The sequence below is a fragment of the Acinonyx jubatus genome, chromosome C2 (genome assembly GCF_027475565.1).
Source record: "Acinonyx jubatus isolate Ajub_Pintada_27869175 chromosome C2, VMU_Ajub_asm_v1.0, whole genome shotgun sequence".
In the NCBI taxonomy this organism is placed as follows: domain Eukaryota; kingdom Metazoa; phylum Chordata; class Mammalia; order Carnivora; family Felidae; genus Acinonyx; species Acinonyx jubatus.
Window position 1 is genome coordinate 241223 of NC_069384.1, and position 21965 is coordinate 263187.

Here is a 21965-nt window from a genome sequence, read left to right on the forward strand (position 1 = left end):
ACACACACACAACGGAATACTACTCAGCCACAAAAAAAGGAGATCTTGCCATTTGTGACAACATGGATGGACCCCGAGGGTATAACACTAAGCAAATTAAGTCAGACAAAGACAAATACCACATGACCTCACTTACATGTGAAATCTTAGAGCTCACAGATACAGAGAACTGACTGGCGGTAGCCAGGGCTGGGGTGGGGGCTGGAGGAAATGGGTGAAGGGTCAGAAGGCACAAACTTCTAGTTATAAAATGAACAAGTCCTGGGGAGGTCACGCACAGCATAGTGACTACAGTTAAAGACGTGGTATTGCACATTTGAAAGCTGCTAAGAGAGCAGATCTTAAAAGTTCTCATCACAAGAGGGGCACCTGGGTGGCTCAGTCAGTTGAGCATCTGACTTGGGCTCAGGTCCAAATCGGGCTCTGTGCTGACAGCTCAGAGCCTGGAGCCTGCTTCAGATTCAGTCTCCCTCGCTCTTTGCCCCTCCCCCTCTCATGCTCTGACTCTCTCTCTCTCTCTCAGAAATGAAAAAATCATTTAAAAAAAGTTCTCACCACAAGAAAAAAGTTTGTAATTATGTATGGTGATAAATGTCAACTAGGCTTACTGTGGTGATCACAGTATATATAAATATGATATTATGTTGTATACCTGGAATTAATATTATGTCAATTACATCTCAATTTAAAAATAAATAAAAGTTATGGCACCTGGGTGGCTCAGTCAGTTAAGCATCTGACTTGGGCTCAGGTCATGATCTCACAGTCCATAAGTTCAAGCCCCGCACCAGGCTCTGTGCTGACAGCTCAGAGCCTGGAACCTGCTTCAGATTCTGTTTCCCTCTCTCTCTTCCTCTCCCCTGATCATGCTGTCTTCCTCTCTCAAACATAAATAAACATCAAATAAACAAATAAATACAATTATTTTTTATTTTTATTTATTTATTTTTTCAACGTTTATTTATTTTTGGGACAGAGACAGACAGAGCATGAACGGGGGAGGGGCAGAGAGAGAGGGAGACACAGAATGGGAAACAGGCTCCAGGCTCTGAGCCATCAGCCCAGAGCCTGACGCGGGGCTCGAACTCCTGGACCGCGAGATCGTGACCTGGCTGAAGTCGGACGCTTAACCGACTGCGCCACCCAGGCACCCCTAATTATTAATTTTTAGAGATGTGATAGTGATATTTCTTGTTTAAAGAAATAACAAAATCTTTTTTTTTATTAATTTTTTTTTTACCATTTATTTATTTTTGAGACAGAGAGAGAGACAGAGCATGAACGGGGGAGGGGCAGAGAGAGGGAGACACAGAATCTGAAACAGGCTCCAGGCTCTGAGCTGTCAGCACACAGCCCGACGCGGGGCTCGAACTCACGGACCGGGAGATCATGACCTGAGCCAAAGTTGGCCGCTTAACCGACTGAGCCACCCAGGCGCCCCAAGAAATAACGAAATCTTTACAGATAAAATGTGATGTCTGGCATTTGCTTCAAAACACTCGCAAGGGAGGGGCTCCTGGGTGGCTCAGGCCGTTAAGCATCCGACTTCAGCTCAGGTCATGATCTCATGGTTTGTGAGTTCAAGCCCTGCGTCGGGCTCTGTGCTGACAGCTTGGAACCTGGAGCTTGCTTCAGATTCTCTGTCTCCCTCTCTCTCAAAAATAAATAAATATTAAAAAAAGTTTTTTTAAATAAATAATAAAAAAAAAAACCCACTCCTGGGGGTGCCTCGGTGGCTCAGTTGGTTAAACGTCTGACTTTGGCTCAAGTCATGGTCTCCCAGTTTGTGAGTTCGAGCCCTGCGTTGGGCTCTGTGCTGATAGCTCAGAACCTGAAGCCTGCTTTGAACTCTGTGTCTCCCTCTTTCTCTACCCCTCCTCCTCTCGCACTCTCTCTCTCTTTCAAAAGTGCATAAACATTAAAAAACAACAATAACAAAAAAAGAACAACAACAAAAAAACCCCACTCCTGAGGGAGAAGAGGAAGAGGCCTGGTGGGGACACAGATGGGGCCTGGATTGGTAACTGTTGAACAGAGTGATAGGAACATGGGGATTATTACATTCTTCTTTTTTTTTGTTGTACTAAAAATATTCCATAATAGGGGCACCTGCGTGGCTCTGTTGGTTAAGCATGTACACTGTTGCCCATAGCAGTTTTTATTCATAACAGTAAAAAATTAGCAACCCAAACGTACATCAAGACGGAAATAGGTAAGCAAAGAAACACAACTCAGCAATCAAAAGGAATTAACCACTGATCCACACAACACAAGGAATCTCAAAAACATGCTGAGGCAAAGAAGCCAGACAGAAGAGCAAACACTGTGTGATTCCCTAACACAGAACGTCTGTACAGGAAGGAAGACGTCCTATGCTGCTCCCCTGTACTGACACAAAGCCTGTTCTCTGGGCCGGCCAGCAGCATGGGGGCGAGGGACACTGGAGTGATGCAAATACTCTGCATCTTAGATATCGTTGTGTAGTGTTACTTGGGTGCATACTTTTGCCAAAACTCATCAACCTGCCCACTTAAAAATGGGCTCATTATACCTGTAAGTTCCATCCAATCAAGTCGACTGAAAACCTCTCACTGAATGGTACCTTTAAAGCTGATGTGCTTTACCGGACGTAACTTTTACCCCCTTACCCCCAAAGAGAATATGTTGAACCCCAGTTCAGTATGTGAGAAATGAGTGCCGTGCAGGGAAAGATGGTGCCAGTGAGTGGGCAGAGGGACAGACTGGGACAAGCAAGTGTAACAACATGTCAATCACTGCAGAACCTAAAGACTGCATATTAGGAATTTTCTGTACATTTCTTTCAACTTCGCTGTATGTTTGGCATTTTCATAAAATTTTGGGAAAAGCACTGGTGTGGATGAGCACAAGCTCTCATTTCTCACCAGCCCCCGGGGCAATGGCCTGCTGTGAATCCAAGTAAGAGTCTCTCTTTAAATCATCCTAATTGACAGATTTATGGGACTGCTGTTTTGGGACATACTAACCCTTGAATAGCATTACGGTTTCAAAATGCTGTTCTCTCATCCTCACAAAGCCCATGTTTATTTAGTGCCCACTGTATGCAGGCAGTGCAGGGTGGAGGGTCCTGGAAGCCACGACTCTCAGTGGGTCAACCCTGTGACCAGGTGGGGGGCAACCACACATCGGCCTGCGCAGCACGGCTACAAAAGGTGCTCCAAACACTGAGGTAGAGAACAGGGCAGGCAGGCAGGGCGCCGAAGGGAACAGCTGTATACTTGGACTCATCACACTCCGAAAAACAGGCCAGAAAGGCAGCGAGCCGCCTGGGCCCACCTGCAGCACGCGACTCATCCACTGGAAGCTGTCCTCCTCGGAGGCATCAGGCCGCTGCTCAGCCACAAGCACGATCCGGTCATCGTGCAGCACCGTCACGGAGAACACGGCAATCCTGGGGGAAGACAAGGACAAAAATGACCACCCAGCAAAGGGCACTGAGCAGGACACAGACACTCGCTCTCACTTGGACGATGTGAAAGTGCTAGTGTTCACAAGCCAATCTAGCAACTGGCTGCTTGCTTCGAATCTAAAGAGCAACCAGTCCCTAATCTCCTACAGTGTGGCTGAAATAAGTTCCAATTCACTAAAACAAAAAGGACTTTGGGGGAAAGCAAAACAACCAGGCACATATGGTAAAAGACAATTTTCCTTAATTATAATACATGTGGTACATTTCCGTGTGCAGAAATCTTTGTCCACAAGTATTATGAGTTCTATGGGGTGCCTGAGTGGCTCAGTCGGTTAAGTGTCCAGCTCTTGGTCTCAGCTGGGGTCATGATCTCATGGTTCATGGGTTCAAGCCCCGCATCGGGCTCTGTACTGACAGCGTGGAGCCTGCTTGGGATTCTCTCTTTCTGCCCCTCCCCCTTGCTCTCTCTCAAAATAAATAAATAAATTCTAAAAATTTCTTTTAATAACTTAAACATCCTTAAAGTTAAATAATAACTTAAAAGCCTGCTTCTCAGACGCTGCCCTCCCTCCATGCGTGTGCCCCCTCCCCTGGGGTCTGCTTTCTGGACGCCAGCCCTTTTCTCACTCCATCTCTCTTAATTTTTCTTTTCAACTTTCTTTTTCCTTACTTCCGGAGAAGTTCCTTAATCTGACTTTCCAACTTATCACTTCCTTCTCTAGCTGTTATCTATCCTACTGTTTATTCCATTTATCATGTTTGTGTTTAAGAACAAAGAACTCCTTTCACGTGCTAGCATTTTTGGGACATTGTTCCTGTAGGGCACACTCTATCGGCTGTGGCTCATTTTGAGGTGGTTACGGTGGTGGGGACAGGAAGGTACCCTGTCCAATGGGAGATGCAATCACCCAGACCTCCATTAATCACTTGAGATGGCATGGATTTCTCAGGGTTGGCCTTCGCCTCCAGGTACCACCAGGTTCCGGTGGCCTCCCTAATCTAGTCCAGAAACAGGTGTGGGCCACCCTGACCTTATGCCTATGGATACCCACACCAACAGTGTCCCATTTTTGCTGTGAGGGCAGGTCACGATGTCCTGGCGTCCCATGCTCTAGGCACCCATACAGGCTTGCCCTGCCAGTTTCTCCAGGGTGGGTCATCCCCCACCCCTGTTGTCCTGACCTAAGAGAAGGGCCAGCAGTGCCCACCATTTGGCAGAATTCCTTAAGGATTTCTTTAAGGGATATTCAAAGGCAGGGTCTAGCCAGGCTCAGGGGTACCTTAGTGTGAGTAACAAGAGCCCCCCCCCCCCCTTGAGAAGAAAATTGAAAAAGCTCTGTCAATTGGATGGGCCAACTAGGAGACCAGGCTGCTCCTCCAGGGCAAAGAGCTCAGGAAGTGAACAGAGTCAGACAGGGTTTTCCTCTCCTCACCCCAGCTGCCCTGGGTCTAGGCCAAAGGTCCATTTATTGGCTCAACAGAAACGAGAATCTTTAAAGGGCTTGCCTAACACACTAGAAAAGCTGAATTGATTCTTATCCCAGGAGCAAGGTAGGGCCTCTGTGTGTCTCGCTGAACCTTAGCAGAAGAGACACTCGGCCATCGGTGATTTCAGAGCACCTGGTACGTGGTTGTTTCGGTTTGCATGTCTAGGATCTAGGATGCTGACCCAAGTGCTCCATGGGCCTCATCCTCTGAAAAAGCTGCGTGAGCACTGTGAGAGGTGAGGACAGAACAGGCTCCTGGCTGCAAAGATCATCCTCTTTCTGTGAAGTTTTTCTGATGGGCCGGAAGTTTTAGGTTTTGTGTATTCAAATCACTGGGCTTTCCTTCTACTGAAGACAGACTTCTCAACTCAAACTGTAAGTAGAGAAGGGATCTAGAGCCACAGCACAGGGACCCGCAGCGCATCACCTGCCTCTGTAGACAAACTTCATGGGCTCCACAGCCAGCGCAGTGGCCACGATGTCATCCGCGTTGTGTCTACGAACTCCAACCACCATTAGCCCATCCAGCTTGCCCACGACAAAAACCAGGTTATCCTGGAAGCAAGGACGCTGGTCAGGACTCAGGATACGCAGGCAAGCCCTGGGGGGTCAGGCAGCTGATGGCTGCTCCAAGCAGCCAAAAGCACATGGAAACCAAGGAACAGACGGGTCCACATGGCCCAGGGGTGGCTATGGGGTGGAAGGGTCATGCAGCCTGGTGGGCTGGGCTGGGGGCCAGGGGACATCTGGAGGGGAGTCGGCGGTGGAAAGGTGAAGCTGTACAGGACTCCTACTGCTACCGGGCCTACGGGCATCAGGAACATCCTGAGCTGACAGTCCTGTCGTGTTTGCTGTCCTGTGCACTATGGGATGTGGAGAGTAGTCCATGGCCCCTAGATACCCAATAGATGCGGGCAGCGTCCCTCCCACTGAGGTGTGGAGGCCCAGGTCCTGGCAGCAGAACATACTCACAGGCCCAATGAAGCCCAGCAGCCCTGTCCTGGTGAAAGGCCTGTCAGACACGGGGGCTCCTCCTGCTGTGACTGGGACAGTCTGCATAGAACAGAGAGGGGACAGTCAGGCTGTGGTCCATGGATAATCAACCAGCTGGCCAGTAAGACCCAGCAGGCAAGCAGGAGAGCTCAGCACACACTCTGCCTGCTGGCAGATGAGGCTGTCGCCCAAGGTTCCCTGGGCGGGGGAAGGAGTCCCTGCCAGCAGATGAGACCCTCCTGGGGCTCCCACACCCAGCATGGCCTGTGTCCCTCCTGCTACCCCCTTATTTCCACGTGTCCAGTGCCTGGCCCAGAGGAGTAGGCACTTATTGGACTCATCCCAACAAGTCAACACTTCCAACATGCAAAGTGCTGGCTTCCGGGAGCTGACCTTGCCCGGTGTGCTGCATCAGTGCTTATGGAACTTAACTCCAACATAAAGGTCACAAAAAGGTACAAACCTCAAAGACGCTCTTTGTGATTCCAAGTAGTCCATAGTACGCTGTGCCAGTTGCGCTGGAATTGACACATATTTCTCCAACCTCATCAGTTTTACAGAGATAAGGGGTACCTTCTACCTTCACAACACACACATCAGCTAAAAAGAGAAAAAACCCTCAAAATCATAAGCATGGAAATACACGTAAATGGGTCATTCACAGAGATCTACTTGCTGCTACGTCTGCAGTTATGGGAACAAAACATTATACACGCAGTGTGTTCTTAGGATGAGTTCTAGGACATGTAGAATCCACGCTCTATGCAGGCGCAAATCTACATTTTATACGTAGTGTGTAACCACAACACAATGCATCCTGCACGTATAAGCCCGGGCTGACAGGATTCCACGCCCCCTCATGTGGCCCTCCTGAACCCACGGGACAGGCCGGCTGACCCCATAGTTCCCTTGTCACTAAGCAGTTCCCCAGCAGACAATCCTGGGCATTGGGGACCTTGCCTGTCAGGTCACTGCAGCCCCAGGCCGGCCAGCCCTGCAAGAGCAGGCCCACAAACAGCTTCCAACAGAAGAGTGACGTGCGTGCCAGAACACACAGGTGTCTGTTAAAACAAACTCGGTCACTCAGTGATGAATTAAGCAGCCTGTGGGGGCCTGCGCACTGCCCTCCCTGGGACTCTAATACATGCTCCTGTCCAAAGACTCAGGCGATCAGGAAGACAGAGAAGGGGCACTCACTCAGCGACTTTTGTTTATTCACAAATCCGACCATGTTCTGTAAAGTGGAGGCTGGTGCTCCTGTGCAGGTCACTGTGAGCCCGCAGCTCACAGCCAGATACTCTCACAATAAGGCATGAAAGGCCGCAAATCCACTTCATGGGGGGCTAACACAGTGCAAGGTTAAGTATCTGCTTAGCAAGGCGCCATCAGCCCTCACCGGGCCAATCGGCTCCGCAACTGTCCCAGTGAACACATGCTGACCTGGGGAGCACTGCACACACACACCCAGAGGAGCACTATACACACACACACACACTCACACACACACACACACACACACACGCATATAGGGGAGCACTATACACACACACCTAGGGGAGCACTGCACACGCACACACATGCACACACCCGCGGGACCACTGCATACACACATGCACCGAGAAGAGCACTATGCACACACACTCCTAGGGGAACACTGTGCACACACATGCACACTCCTCAGGGAGCACTGTGCGCACACACACACACACACACATACTCCTAGGGGAGCACTGTGTGCACACATGCCTAAGGAGGGTGGTCAAGATAGTTACCCATGAATCTCAGAAAGGCCTGCATGGTGAGGAGACAGCAGAGCAGCTGTGAGGTCATCGCAGTGAGGAGGTAACCTCAGAGCAGCATGAACAGAGCATCCCCTATTCACAACTGTCACTAGGGACTCCTGGGCCAGGCTCAGTGCTCAGTTTCCCTCTGCGACACTTAGGTCGCTCTATCACCCTCTCCTGTGGCATTGCCATGGGGCCAGCATTCAGGCGCACGGGGCCTAATGGGCAGGAGGGCTCACGTAGGCCTTTCTGGAAGCCACAGGAATTTCCTGGAAGCTTCAGGGTCATGCTCCTAATGTAACACATACTCCTTGCTGGTGTAACCCAATTATCAGGCTGTTTACAGACGTGCAGTGAGGTTAAATGCCTCAACGTGTGTGATGCACGAAGCCTGCACCTGGCCTGCAGGGACTGCTCCATTTCCCAGACACCAGACAAGCACAAGTCAGGTTCAGAGGCCACAAGCACACCCTCATATTTTCGCTCAACCTTAAATTTATCACAAGGGCAGGCAAAAACTGAAAAGATGTATTACAAATTAAAACACCAATTTATACAGAAAAACATTGTTAATAAGCCTTTTACTTGTGTGCTTGCAGAGCACTCCTTCAAAGCCTGGAGCACTTTGGACTCTCCTTCTGTCAACCGCTCGCAGGACAAGACACACTCCGGCTGCATCCCTCACCTCCAGGCAGCACCTGACCCACGTCCTGAACAGTAAGAACTGACAACTTCTCTTCAGTATCAACTCTGATCACGCCAAAACTGAGACCGCTCATCGACAGGACAGCTTTTCGTGGAGGAGGTCCTCCCAGGTCTGGTGGCCTAGAAAACGAAACCAGACCAGCTGACAAGGGGACAGAGCCCATGGGGGAAGGGACCCACGGCCCACCTAGCCTGCAGGATGATGCTGCACCAAAGCCCCTCTCGGCACCACACCCTGTGAGGACAACAGGCCACACAACTGGCCATAGCAGACAGTCTTCCTGAAGGCACTGCAGCGTTTCCACCCCACGTGCTACTCCCCACGTGGGGACCTGCACACACCTCCCACCCAGAGGCAGGGTCTGCGTCCCTTCCTTCATCTGGTGGGCCTGTGACAACCGTGTAAGTGATACTATGTGACTTCCCAGGAGGGGTCCTAACGGTGATTCAGCTTCTACCTGGCTGTGCTGAGACCTTTGCTGGGAGCCCTGGGCAGCCAGGTGAGCAGAATGACGTGCCTGCACAGGCCCAGGGCAGCCCGCTCCAGAGACCAGAGACTGTGCAGGAAGCCACGTCTGCCAGTCCAAACTCCGGACACAGAGAGCGAAGGGAAATAGAATGGCTGTTGCCAGCAGGTGTGGGGGTGGGGTGCGCAGCTGCAGCTGGGACCCGAGTAACAAAGGTCAGTGTTTTCTCCAGTGAGAAGAAGCACACTGTTGGGCAAGAGAAGTCACCACAGAACAAAGGAATGAAGAACACCTTATGGCGTGTGAAGGATAAAGATGTTATTTTTCTTGCTGAGTTGTTAAAATTCTAGGATTACTGAAGACTTGCACATATGAAAGCACAGACTATGAATATGCTAATCTAACATTCTCGACTAACCATACCGCCCCCCACCCCAGGATGCCACTCGGAGCTGCTGGGGACAAGAGCCCTGGGGCAGGCGAGAGGTGACCCGGGAAGGAAAAAGTGGCCTGGGGAGCGCCATGGGTGTGGGAGGAGCACAGGAAGGACGAGACCCTGCCCTCTGGGCTGTGATGGAGGAGCACAGACGGCCCTGGGGGCTTCCCCGTGAGTGGGCGGTGCTAAGCATGGGTCACGGTGCTTCTCCAGGAAGGGTGAGGGCCCACAAGCACAGACCCCCGTGCACGGCTGCCAGCACCGCAGATGCAGGGCCCTCCCCAGGGCAGGGAAGAGCCCTGGGCTGCTATGTTTACCAAGGCCAAGGAGGAGGAGAGGCGCTCAGGGAAGACAAGCCCATGATTACAGTCCCGGGAGCAGCTACACAGGTCCCACCACCAACAGGGCGAGGGGCATGTGCCCCGGGGGACCGCGCCATCACTCTGCACACACGCCTGGGAACCTGGCACAGGATGGCGCGTTGATTGCTCCAGAGCGTTGACTGCTCCTACTGCTCAGAGACAGACTGGCTGTATTTGGTACCACAGGTAATTCAGCTGTAGGAGTGAGAACTCCGTGTTTACAAGACTGAGCAAGCAGCCACATTACCTGCGGATGGCGACCGTCAGCGCCTCAGGAGAGCTGGCGCAAGGACAGATGACCTCTGGCCTCAGCCCTCTAGACTGGAAGACATTGAGGAACGCATCACAGGAGGATATGGACCCTGCGTAAGACAGAGGGAGACAAGCGGAGGGGTGGGCTGTTTCCATGAAAAACATGGTGCATTTTGAAATCACTAGCAGAGAAGAGTTGGAAATTCCTCCCAGAAAGCCTGTGTCTAACCCCTGCCGTGTTTCTGAGTTCTAACTCACAGCCAGCCTTGCCCTCACCCCTCCTCCCAGGTCTGCTGAGTGGGAAGTGACAGAGGAGTGTTTACAGGCAACTCTTCCTCCTCACAAGGCCCAGGTGCATGTAAGCGCCTGCTGCGGAAAGCGCCTTGGGGCCACGGGGTCCCTGCCATGAGCGGCCCATGCACCACCCCCAAGCTGCCCCCCTGCTTCTTCCCTGCTCTCCCTGGCCAGTCTGGGGTGTCACAGATGTGGGAACTCAGCTCCCCGGTAGGTGGGTGCTGCCTGCTGGGGGCCGCAACCATCAGGACCCCAGGGCCGTACCACAAACCTCAAGCTCTCTGCCACAGAGAGGCCCAGGAAGGGGAGGGGCCCGCGTCCCGCTCGTGCTGGGCACTGGTAGACAGCAGAGGACACACAAGACAACCCAGCTCATTCAGGGGGCATGCGGAGCGGCAGGATCTGAGGTTTGTGGAGGATCAGGTCTGGCGAAGGGCTTCCTCGTGGAAGCCTAGCGACTGGGAGGGGGGAGGCAGTGCCAGGTGAGAAGTTGTTGGCAGTGGGCTGTTCAGGTGGCTCGGGGACACAGAGCAGCGAGCAGCTCTTGGTATCTTGGAGGCAGGATGGAGGAGGCCCTGCTGGGCCCAGGTGTGGGTGGAGGAGCTAGAAGGCGGTGTGCCCTCCTGAGCGGTGGGGGACCCAGGGGTGCAGGGCTCTCAGGGCCCTTCTCACTAGGGGACTAGATGAAAGGCCAGCCTCTGGTCCAGGGTGGTTGCAATGCAAAAACAGCAGCACACAGCTGTTAAACCCACAAGAAAACCCACCTACCTGGTCAAGGGCTTTGTGCTGCATAGAAACCCCACCAAAGGTCAATGGAGCCTCCCCTGCGGCAGGCCTCGGACAGCCGCCAACGGGCAGCCACGCTCAGACCCTGTGCAGAGCCCAGGGCGCACATCAGCCGCCAGGGGAAATCCCACAAGGAGGTGGAGCCAGATCAGTGGGGCCACAGGGACCAAGGACGGAGGCTGGGACAGGCTTCCAATTAACATCTACATTCTGGCCATTTCTTAATGTATCTTCTGTCAATGGTGTTAAAACTGCTTTTAAACTCAGAGCCTTCATAAACATGCATGGGAGATACCAGTGAGTACCCCCCCCCCTTGCTCCCCACCACCAGGAGTTGTATGTCACAGCAGGTTACAGGACATTCATTTATTTCATGCACACGGGAATGTCGCCATGCTGTTTCTTCCATATTCTACTAAAGCCTCTTCCCCCCCAGAGTCAGGCCTGAGGGAGGAGAGGCCACGTCCTCCATCAGCTGGGCTTACTCACAGGGGTTTGCGCCATCAGCCACGATCAGCATGCGCAGCGAGCTGAGGCTGACGTCCCTCTGTCCTCGCTGAGCTAGGAGAGACCAGTGCATGTCTCGGGATTTCACCAGCGCGGCCCGGGCTGCAGAGGAGGAGCACAGACATGCCCTGTGTCATGGGAAAGTGGTGCCCTGGCACCTCACAGACACACATGCAGGTGCACGAGAGGACAGACAACACCGACTTGTGTTTCTGGCCACAGGCTCCCTGCAGCCATGTCCCATAGGCAGTGCAACTGTCCTGACCTGCTGTGCTTAAAAACCAGCTCTGAGGTCTGATTCAGACACAGAAATCTCAGATCTGTCTCCCAACTTTAATTTTCTCTTGGAAGCTCTTTCTTGCTCTTCCCATGTCTGCTCTTCTGTCTTCTGTGGTCCCTACCTGAGCTGCTGACTCACACGGTCATGTGGCCAGGCCTGCCGTGTGCTGGGAAGACACCAGGATGTGAAGAGACAGACTCAGCCCTCAGTCCTGGCTGCGCACAGACGAGTGGGCCACACCTGCCAAATCCACCACAACTTGAGCTGTCCTCCATAAAACAGGAGAAACAGAGACAGCTACCACCCAAGGCTGTTGCAAAGATGCACAGCAGAGCACGCGCCCAACGTCCGCATGTGGCCGCCAGCGCTGCGATCAGCATGGGCAGTCACCGGGGACAAGTTAGTGGGAGAAAAGAGACCTGAGGCCCAGCCTCTGGGCTTTCTGAAGGTGCCCCCCAGCCCTGCTGGAGTAGAGACAGGGCTGAGGGTTGTGCAGGTGCTCAGGGAGCACTGCAGCTAACCAAGGCAGGGGGCAGGGCACGGCACGGCAGCCCCATGGCACTCTGTCTACATTGCTTCTTTGGAATCAGCAGCTCTGCTAGTGGTGGCTTGAAAAGCCCGGCTTCAGATTAAAACCCTGTCTATCTACTACTAAGAATTGAGAGTAGTGATGTGGCTGTAAAGGAAATTTCGAGAGAATAAAATCAGAAGCCTATGGTCCTTGCAGGAGAGAGCTGTCATGGCGCTGTCCTCCACAAGGGTCATCCAGGCCGTGCACGCAGGTCAGGCAATGTCTGAGACGTGGTCACGGCACACGCGGGCTGTGGGGGCTCCTCAGCCCGCATCTGCAGTTCTGTGTGTCAGCTTTATTGTTTTCTTAATCTAAGTGACCTCTTTTTTTTTTTTTTTTTTTTAATTTTTTTAACGTTTTATTTACTTTTGAGACAGGGAGAGACAGAGCACGAACGGGGGAGGGTCAGAGAGAGAGGGAGACACAGAATCGGAAACAGGCTCCAGGCTCTGAGCTGTCAGCACAGAGCCCGACGCGGGGCTTGAACTCACGGACAGGGAGATCGTGACCTGAGCTGAAGTCGGACGCTTAACCGACTGAGCCACCCAGGCGCCCCCCAAGTGACCTCTTTAATGAAGGGTGAATCCAACGACGGTGCTGTTTCCCGTTACCTTTATACGAACACACTTTCTGAATCCAGGACAGTGGGTTCACTTTCATCAGTGCGTACGGGATGCTGACCACGTGCATCCTATTCATAACACTCTGTGAAAAAAAGACAGAGGTGCTCAGGGGCAGGCCTCGTCCAGGGGCAGACAGCAGAGGGCCACACCACGCCAGAGAAGGCAAAGATAACGTCAATGGCCTTCTCATGATGACACTTCATTTCAGATAAGGGTTAATTACATCACCTAAAAATAGGGATTGGTGTCATCTATTGATAGGAAGCACTAGAATCCCTCATTGCAACAATTAGATCATTTAGCATACAACACTCACTGTTAACACTCCATGCCACAGACCAGCATCCCTTTTGAAATCCAGCACATTTGTTAATGTTTCAGCTGAAAGTGGACAAAGATGGTTAAACCACTGAGTGACCCTCTTCACAAGTCATGTGCATTTTTAAAGAAACCGAGATGAATACATCATTGACATGAAGGGTTTTAGGAAACATACACAACATTTCCAAACACCATGCACTAATTCATCAATTATCTTGGTTATCTATTCATATTACCAGAAAAACTCAAAAGTAGGTCAATATGATTTTGGATTCAAACAGAGAGCTATGCTGATCCCTGGTCCGAAAACACAAGCAACGGCGTGCCCAAGGCGGCTGCTCAAGCCTCTCACTCTGCAGTGAGATGTGGGGTGAGGACTCACCATGGACACGCTTACTTCTCACTTTACACCCAGACTCCCCCATTTCTCGCACCGAGGCCACTACCCTCCATCTTCGGGCAATGTCACGGGCTGCTCGTGTTGTAGCCCCCTCAGAAAGCTGCCCCTTCTCTCTGCTCTCCCCCAGCGGAGGTGGCGGACGCATGAGCGGGTGGCGACCCAGGCCGCACACAGCCTTGTGCTCGGCAGGACCTGGCTCCAGGCCCCACACAGGGGCTGTGAGCAAATGTGGCCCCCATCAAAACCACAGCAACGCCCAGGTGCATCCCCACAGGATGGACACCAAAGGTGAACACAGGTCTGCTGTGCCAGGAAACATGAGTGCTTTCTGAATAGGTTCTGTGCACACGCTCCCTTTGTTAGCCAAAGAGCCCACATGAGAAGGGATACATAGATCTTGACCAAAAGAAAACCATGTGACTTGATTTAATGAATCCAATTTTTAAGAAATTATTCAGGCCCTTGAATATATCTAAAATCATTTTCCAAATCTTAACTGAAGTCTTCAGCTACCCCTTTTAATTTCATTATTTTTTTACCCCTTACTTTTAAACACCCATATTTTAGTTATTTAAACATACCATTCAATTTACTTTCTAGTTTTATTCAATTCCAGTATTGCTATGGTAAGGAAACTACCATGTATCCATTGTTATAGTTTTTAAAATAACAGTTCTCTAAGTTAAATATCCAATATTTAACAGTAAATTGGGTGGGGGGGGGGGAGCTACCTATATGTTACCAACAGAAAATCTACAACCATAAAGATTCCATTTCTGTATTTGCATGCATGACAGCTTAAGCCAAAACCATACTCATAGAATATAGTAATACAAACGTGGGTCCAATAAGATGGTTTTCCATTTTTTTTTTTTTTAATGCAAGATACACTGCCTCTCAGCTACATCACAGATTGAACCAGCCCACCAGGCATAAGCAAGTGGTAGTGTGTGAATTTCATGCTCTGTAAAATCAACACACACATATATTTTTTGGAAAGGCCCCTGAGTGGGGCTGCCGGGGTGACCTAACACCCACGCCTCCAGCACGAGCAGAGAGAGCACCGAGCACTCTGGCGACTGGCCCCACCTGGGGCAGAGGCTGGAAGAGCTGCCCGCATGCCCTTACCTTCCGAGTAGCCGCAAGCCTGGGTCAGAGCCCGGCATTGTGCCAGCAGGGATGCGTGGGACACCGTGACCCCCACTGTGCTGCCTTCTTTGCTTGTTTTATACTGAAAGATTTCAAGAAAAAAAAGCCCATTATGTGACGCTTCTGGAGGCCACAGCAGACAGAATGGGAGGCTGACAGAACTTAAAAAGGAGAAGTGGTCAGTCGTCTGTCCCTCACTAACCATCCTGTCACACCAGAGCACACTTTATGCCATGACTCTCAGGGTGACACCCACAGAGGAAACTAGAACACACCGTGGGGCAAGTGTCCCAGCACACTGGTACACACAGGCTCCCCCTCACTGCTGACATCCCGAGGGAGCTGGGGAGGGATGATCAAGCAGGAGTGAAACCAGACCTGACTGAGCTCCCGTCCTACCCTTTCTGCCTCTGAGGTGATGGTAAGACAGAGGGTAAGTGTAAGCCTGTGACCACGCACACTGTCACGGGAAACGAGCTGGGCTCGTGGGGTCCGCAGGCTCCGAGCGGGACGAGGTCATTACCTCGATGTAGGCAGTCCCGGCCCCCGCATCCCGGGCCGGTGGATGCCAGTCTTTCGGGGGCTTGGTCAGATGCTTCCCATCGATCACCAACCAGGCGAGAGGGGGCCAACCTGTGAAGGCACGGACAAGGCACCGGCCCAGGCAAGTGGTGAGTGGGTCTCAGGGCTGAGCCGCCCGCCACTGGCAACTAGCCACTGAGCACCCAGGGAGCAGAAGTCTTGGTCCCGTTTACTCTACATTAGTTCATATTTAAGTCAGTGGGTGCCTCCGACCTGTGGCCACCACACCAAATGGCGCAGGCCTAGACCCTGAACTGGGGCAAGGGGTGGGTGGCGAGATACACAGGCTTGTGACCGGGACCTCGCTCCTGAAGACCCCTCAGCCCACATAAGGGTCGGCTGCCACGAAAGGGTACCCGCACACCGCAGGTGGACTCCCCCGCCTGCAGGGGCCTACCTTTGAAAGCTGCCACCTCTCCGGTCTGCGCCTTGGGCAGGCCCTTCTGACAAGCATCCGTGGTCAGGGCCAGGGCAACGCCACAGCTTCCCAGCAGAAACCCAACCTGCTGGCTGCCGGCGTCCTGCACAAAACATGGCGAGGCGCTCACGGGGCCGCCACCAAGGGCCCTGCCCGCTCAGGCCCACACACAGAAAGCAGAGTGCTTCACCTTGCCCTTGCAAAGTCCTACAACCCAATCCTATGTAGTGGAGACTATATTTTCATGAAAGTAAAATATAAGCATTTTTAAATTTAAAAGACATACTTTTGCAATGAAATACAAAGTTCTAGATAATAGGCTAATTTCTCAAAGTGTTTTCCTGCAAACGACATTTTGGAGCATTTTAATAAACTCCAAAAATAACACCATGGAAATTTCCACTTGAATTGTGTTTAAAATTTACATATTAACCTGGGGAGTCCCGGCCTTTGACACTTTTACTTATTCCCCACAGAAATGCACATTCCCTGTCAACGCTTCTTCTATATGTGTCCCTCAGTAAAGGTTTGTCATTTTCTTCTTGCAGGTTTGACAAACCTCTTGCTTCTTCCGAAGAGTCTCTGTAGTCAAATATCTGTTCATCATATGTTATCCTTTGAGATATACTGGTTTTATTTAAAACTTTACTTTTGGGATTCTTGAGTATTTGTTGCTGACAATGCTCACTTTAAGTACCTGAACTCTGAAATGGTAGAGAGCTTTAATCTTCTAAAATACATGCTTTGTCTACTCCTAAAATGCTATTCGTTTTCCATAACCAGATTACTGACACTTACACTTAAGATGGACTGGCTACCCAGAACATCAGCAAGCTCCCCACGTTAATCATTTGTTGGTAACAAAAAACGCATGCTGTTATGTAAGTGGACAGAAATGCAAGAAAATTTCCATCTTGCATATTCAATATTATCACTGAGAAGTGAGCTACAATACATTAATTACTGTGTGATTTATTTATTCCCAAGAAATGAAAATTATTATCAATAAGCATATGGTTTTGGGAGAAAGTTTAACAAAATCTTATCAAATCATAAATTCTATTCATCAGAGAAAAAATGCTCACTGTCTGTACTGGAAAGTTCACAGAGATGATATATTAGCTCCATCTACAGCTTCTAAAAGTCCCTTTCACCAGCAAGATACATACAAATGAGTAACTGTAGGTGAAACTGCATCTAATGTCTCCCGAAGTCCTGCCGTGCAGGACCCTCCCGTGGGTCAAAGCAGCACCTGTCTGCCAGAACACGTCCTTTCCCGGGAGGGCAAGATAGGACGTGTCGCCTCTATGTGTCAGCTTTGGAAGAAAACCCCGCGGCCCAGACAGAGTGAACTACCTTTCTTGTTAGCGGCACTTCTATGGGGACAGGAACCAGCTCTGCCAGGAGACAGCCATAAAACCCCACCATGAACATCACAGGGTCACTGTTCGGAAACACCAGGGCCACCTACAACAGCGCGAAGGAAAACCATGAAACCCACTCACGAAGCATGCGATCATTCTCAACACTCAGGATCTCTGCTGACTAGATGGAATCTGGGACAGTTTAGATGATCTTACAGCTTTTCAAATTGGGTTCAGAAAATGTAATTTGGAGGTTAATTCTTGGTCCTTAAACTCCCTCAACCATATAACTTTTCATAGTTTTTAGGCTGGGATCTTTATTCCACATGCAACAAAATAATTTAAAATGTTTGTGTCCAGAGGCAGTCCAGCCCCAGTCTGGCTGTGGGATGGGGACCTGGCTCTGTGCACTCTATCTGGGCAGCAGCTGAGGACCCCTGGTGAGGTACCGCCCCCCCCCCACATCCGCCAGTCCAGGCGAGAAGTGCCGGAACCAACAGGAAGAGTGGACTCGGAATCAAATGACACCTAAAGTATCTTCCAGAAGGTAAGGTTCTAACGCCAAAGTTTTAGCTGAACAGATCTTCACTCAAGGCTTCAGTGTACTGACAGGGGAGGGGGGAGAGCACCGAACACCTCAGCTAAGACCCCTACAGCTGCTGCCTCCTGCGGACTCCCTGGGGGGTCCACCTATCACCATGCTGCCACTGTGTAAGCCGTATCTTCTATTTATCTTACATTTTTCTTTTTATCAAAAACATTTTAAAAACACACAATTTAAGATGACAAAAAGTACTAATGAAAAGTAATACCCATATGCTCTGCCCTTCCTCACTCCCCAAGGCAACCACTTAAAAAATATCCTAGGGGTGCCTCGGTGGCTAAGTCGGTGAAGCATCAGCTCTGATTTCATCTGACTCTGATTTCGGCTCAGGTCACGATCTCATGGTCGTGAGGTTGGGCTCTGCGTTGACAGCATGGAGACTGCTTGGGATGCTCTCTCTGCCCCTCCCCAGGTGGCGCACCAGCATGCACACTCGCTCTCTCTCAAAACAAACAAACATTTTTTAAACATCTTACATCTTCCTCTTGCTATTTATTCATATTTTTAAATATTAGGATGCTTATACTACTATGTTCTATTTTTTGAACATGTCTCAGTATCGATTTTACTTCCTATCACTGTAGATGAACACTCAGCCCTCTGTGTTCCTGCCTCTTTCTCTTCCCCCATCCTCCAGCTTCCATTTCTTAGAACATCTGATAAACTTAAAAGCTATTTATGGAACAAGATTTTTATAAGCCCCAAATCTTGTAGTGAGTTTGCTTGAAACCATAAATGGTAAGTCAGAAGAGTGGACAGACTGCTGATGTGGGCCCTTGGACACAAAACAATGGCTGCTAACAACTCTCCACTTCATTAAGACAAAACTCAAGCTACACCTATAGTCTCTGCTTGAGGTCTGGAAATCGAGTTTCTAGCAAGTTAATTTGTTGAAAAGGGCAAAGCTCTCCTTCAAAAGTTGATGTAACAGTGGTTGCACCAGAACTATGACCTGTAGCTTTGAGACTAAATGTTTGGTATAAAAACATTTTTAGAGAATTTGTTATAAAGAGTCGTGTTTGTTCACTTTTACAAACTCTATTCCTCAAGGGAAGAGAAATTTGCCACCCACATCTCATAATTAGTTCATTCACTGTGATCCTGTCAATCTTTCATAATTAACCTAACTACGTGGACTCTCTCACAAGTCAAGAAGAATATCTGGAAGTCTCTGTCCCTGCAGGAATCTTTTTCAAGAAAAATAAATTAGTGATTCTGGATTCATTTTATTAAAATTTTTTTTAACGTTTATTTATTTTTGAGACAGAGAGAGACAGAGCATGAACGGGGGAGGGGCAGAGAGAGAGGGAGACAGAATCGGAAGCAGGCTCCAGGCTCTGAGCCATCAGCACAGAGCCCGACGCGGGGCTCGAACTCACGGACCGCGAGATCGTGACCCGGGCTGAAGTCAGACGCTTAACCGACTGAGCCACCCAGGCGCCCCGATCTGGATTCATTTTAAAGCACACCATAAATCAGGAATTCTTACATGCTTGTTCTAAAGCACAAGCATTGTTCTCATACTATTCACATGTTTACAGCCTCGTTCACATCTGCTGATGGTGACAGCTACCACCACCTTTAGTTGCTTTGCTTTCCAGTTTCCACTGGCCAATTTGTTCTAAAATGCTCCACCACGTGTATTAAATACCTATCGAAAGTATTTTCCAAGGAGCCAAGCAGTTGGGTGAGCTCCTAAGTCTTACCAGATGCTCAGGAGCAAGCCCCAATCCTGGGACCTCCGTCCTCCTGGGCTGCCCTGCTCTGCGGCTCACTCCCGTTCCCCTTGGAAGCTCAGAGGCTCCTTTCTGTACCTGGTCCTGCTGCGGAAGCAGTAAGGAGTGTTGCTGAGCTTTGCTGCAGGCCCTTCACTTTGAAGCTAACACCCTCCAGCTCCAGGATGTTGACTGGCGTTACTACAACCATTTACAACTCTCTACTCTCTGTCCTCCTTCCTGTCTGGAACTCCTACTGGCCAGACGCTGGACCTCCTTGACCCAGTCTCACGTTTGCACTATTTGTCCTTCCCACTTTCCATCTCTTAGTCTTCCCTACTAGCATCTTTTTCTTGATTTATGGAGCAATATGTTCATCTTAGTTCTCCAGGGACAGTAATACTAATTTTGTAAAAATTCCTTTTCTGTTTCTGGCTTTCTGCCAAGTTTCTTTCCTCTTCCTCTCTCTTCCTCCCCTGCCTGGCCACCATCCCCTTTTCTTGTTTTTCTCTTCTTTGCCCTTTGGTTGTTCTCTTTCATTCAGGTTTCCTTCTTCAAATGTCCTTGGCGACTGGTTCTATTTAAAGAGTGGGCACTCAGAGTTGCATGAAACTTACAGTTTCACTACTGGGTGATCTGACCACAGGCAGCCTCTCTCACTAGATTTTCTCACTACTGGGTGTCCTGTCCTCCATCCTGGATGTTCTGGTCTACCTGCACTTCTCACGTCTGGTTCAGTTTGCCTGGAGCAGTGCTGACCAACAGAACTTTCTATGATAATGCAAATGTTCTATCTTCAAGCTATCAAATGTGGTAGCGATTAGCCACATGTGGCTTATGTATGAGCCCTCGAAACATAGCTTGTGTGACTGAGGAACTAAATTTTTTATTTTATTTACTTCTGGTCAATTTAAGTAGCCCCATGTATCTATTGCCAAAAATGTTGGGCAGTGCAGTAAGTACAAGGAACACCACGTCTCTAGCCTCCTTCGTAACCACCTTTGCAGTGAGGCAAGAGCGGGCTGCCTGGTCATATGGAAGAGAGGAAGAGGTAAATAGGGAACACACAGAATTTCAAAGTTACATCAATGTTCTCTCATAAAACCTAAGCTTTGGGGACCTAATATTTATTAACATTAATATTTTTATTAAAATCAATATATACGAAGTCAAAGAGGAAAGAACTTGAAGTCAAAGAGGAAAGTCAGTGGTTGGGCAATGAGGAAGAATAAAAAGAACCATCACCTTATGTACATCATCATAAACTTTTTCCATATTTAATATTTTTTCTTTGTTGACTTTAAATCCCTTGCGTTAATGCTAGAAGTCTAGCCAACTGATGGAATACTGATTTCAATGAGACATATTTTTAGAGTTTCTGTTTTTGCTCACTCCAATAAGTTATATTCTAGTTACTTACTCTGTCTCCAGGTTTAAGTAGTGGTTCATTCTTACTAGTCAGTTTATTAAGTAGAGTATAAGCTAGTTTTAAACTCCGACTCCAAAGTTTGCCTAAAATAAAATAAAAATACTAAGCAATGTAAAATTCAAGAAACTAATTATTAACATTTTAATGTAGCAATCACAATACCCCATAATGTACCATCATTCTATTGTTGGAAATTCAGGTAGTTTCCAACTGATAACTATTTTGCACAATGCTGTAATGAACATCGTAGTTTTCTCTTAAACACAACTTATAGATTTATTTTTCTTAATACAAAAATAGAACAGGATTTTATTATAGAAAATTTAGAACATAGAAAAGCTAGCAGAAAAAAGTCAGCGTTATTTCGGTTACATGTACACACACACACACACACACACATACACATGTGCAATTTTCAAGAAATGGGACAATACTTCATTCTGCTTTTCTCAATCAACATTGCACTGTGAGTGCATTTTCATGTCATTAAATGTCTCTCAACCACATCCCTTATCAGAGTGGCATATAGTTCTTTTAACCTTTATGATTCATGAGGTGGGTCCTACCTCCATCTCTAGGTTCCACTCAAGAGAAGACAGTCTGGGAGGTGTCAGTAACCTGCTCAGAGCCACTGGCTGCTGGAGTGGTGTGTCTGGCCCTCCAGGACCCAGCCCCTAGACCCAGGACCCCTCCCCGCTGGCACACAGTCTCAGTACAGAGCCCTAGTGGATGCTCAGCAGAGGACAGCTTCCCCGAGGAAGATGGGAGATGAAACAAAGAGTCAACGTCTCTGGGGAGGTAGACCAAGGCCGGGGTGACATGGGGTAGGAAGACAAAAAAAACCCAAGTCCATCCCCACACCCACAGCAGCCTTGACATTTACCCCATGCGATAATGTACCAAAGAGGTAACACAAGAGTCACAATTTACCTCCCTCAAATTCCTGTGGAGCAGCCAAGCCCTCTGAACAAGTGGTAAAATTTCATTG

General features: G+C 49.4%; 1 protein-coding gene across 9 annotated transcripts in view; it reads right to left on the bottom strand.

The window, feature by feature from the left end:
- DIP2A (disco interacting protein 2 homolog A) overlaps positions 1-21965 on the bottom strand; it is a 117594-nt gene that overhangs the window by 26851 nt on the left and 68778 nt on the right. For 8 of the 9 annotated variants that reach the window (XM_027041341.2, XM_027041340.2, XM_027041337.2 and 5 more), the window contains 14 exons: positions 20969-21060; positions 17222-17332; positions 15845-15968; positions 15389-15498; positions 14845-14947; positions 13312-13376; positions 12984-13077; positions 11504-11623; positions 9930-10044; positions 8398-8537; positions 6392-6528; positions 5908-5988; positions 5363-5490; positions 3316-3430 (listed from right to left, as the gene is read on the bottom strand). In XM_027041341.2, coding sequence (XP_026897142.1) covers positions 3316-3430; positions 5363-5490; positions 5908-5988; positions 6392-6528; positions 8398-8537; positions 9930-10044; positions 11504-11623; positions 12984-13077; positions 13312-13376; positions 14845-14947; positions 15389-15498; positions 15845-15968; positions 17222-17332; positions 20969-21060 — 1535 coding nt within the window. Of the gene's footprint in view, positions 1-3315; positions 3431-5358; positions 5491-5907; positions 5989-6391; positions 6529-8397; positions 8538-9929; positions 10045-11503; positions 11624-12983; positions 13078-13311; positions 13377-14844; positions 14948-15388; positions 15499-15844; positions 15969-17221; positions 17333-20968; positions 21061-21965 lie in introns of those variants that run through there. The other variant, XM_027041344.2, reaches the window with a different exon arrangement.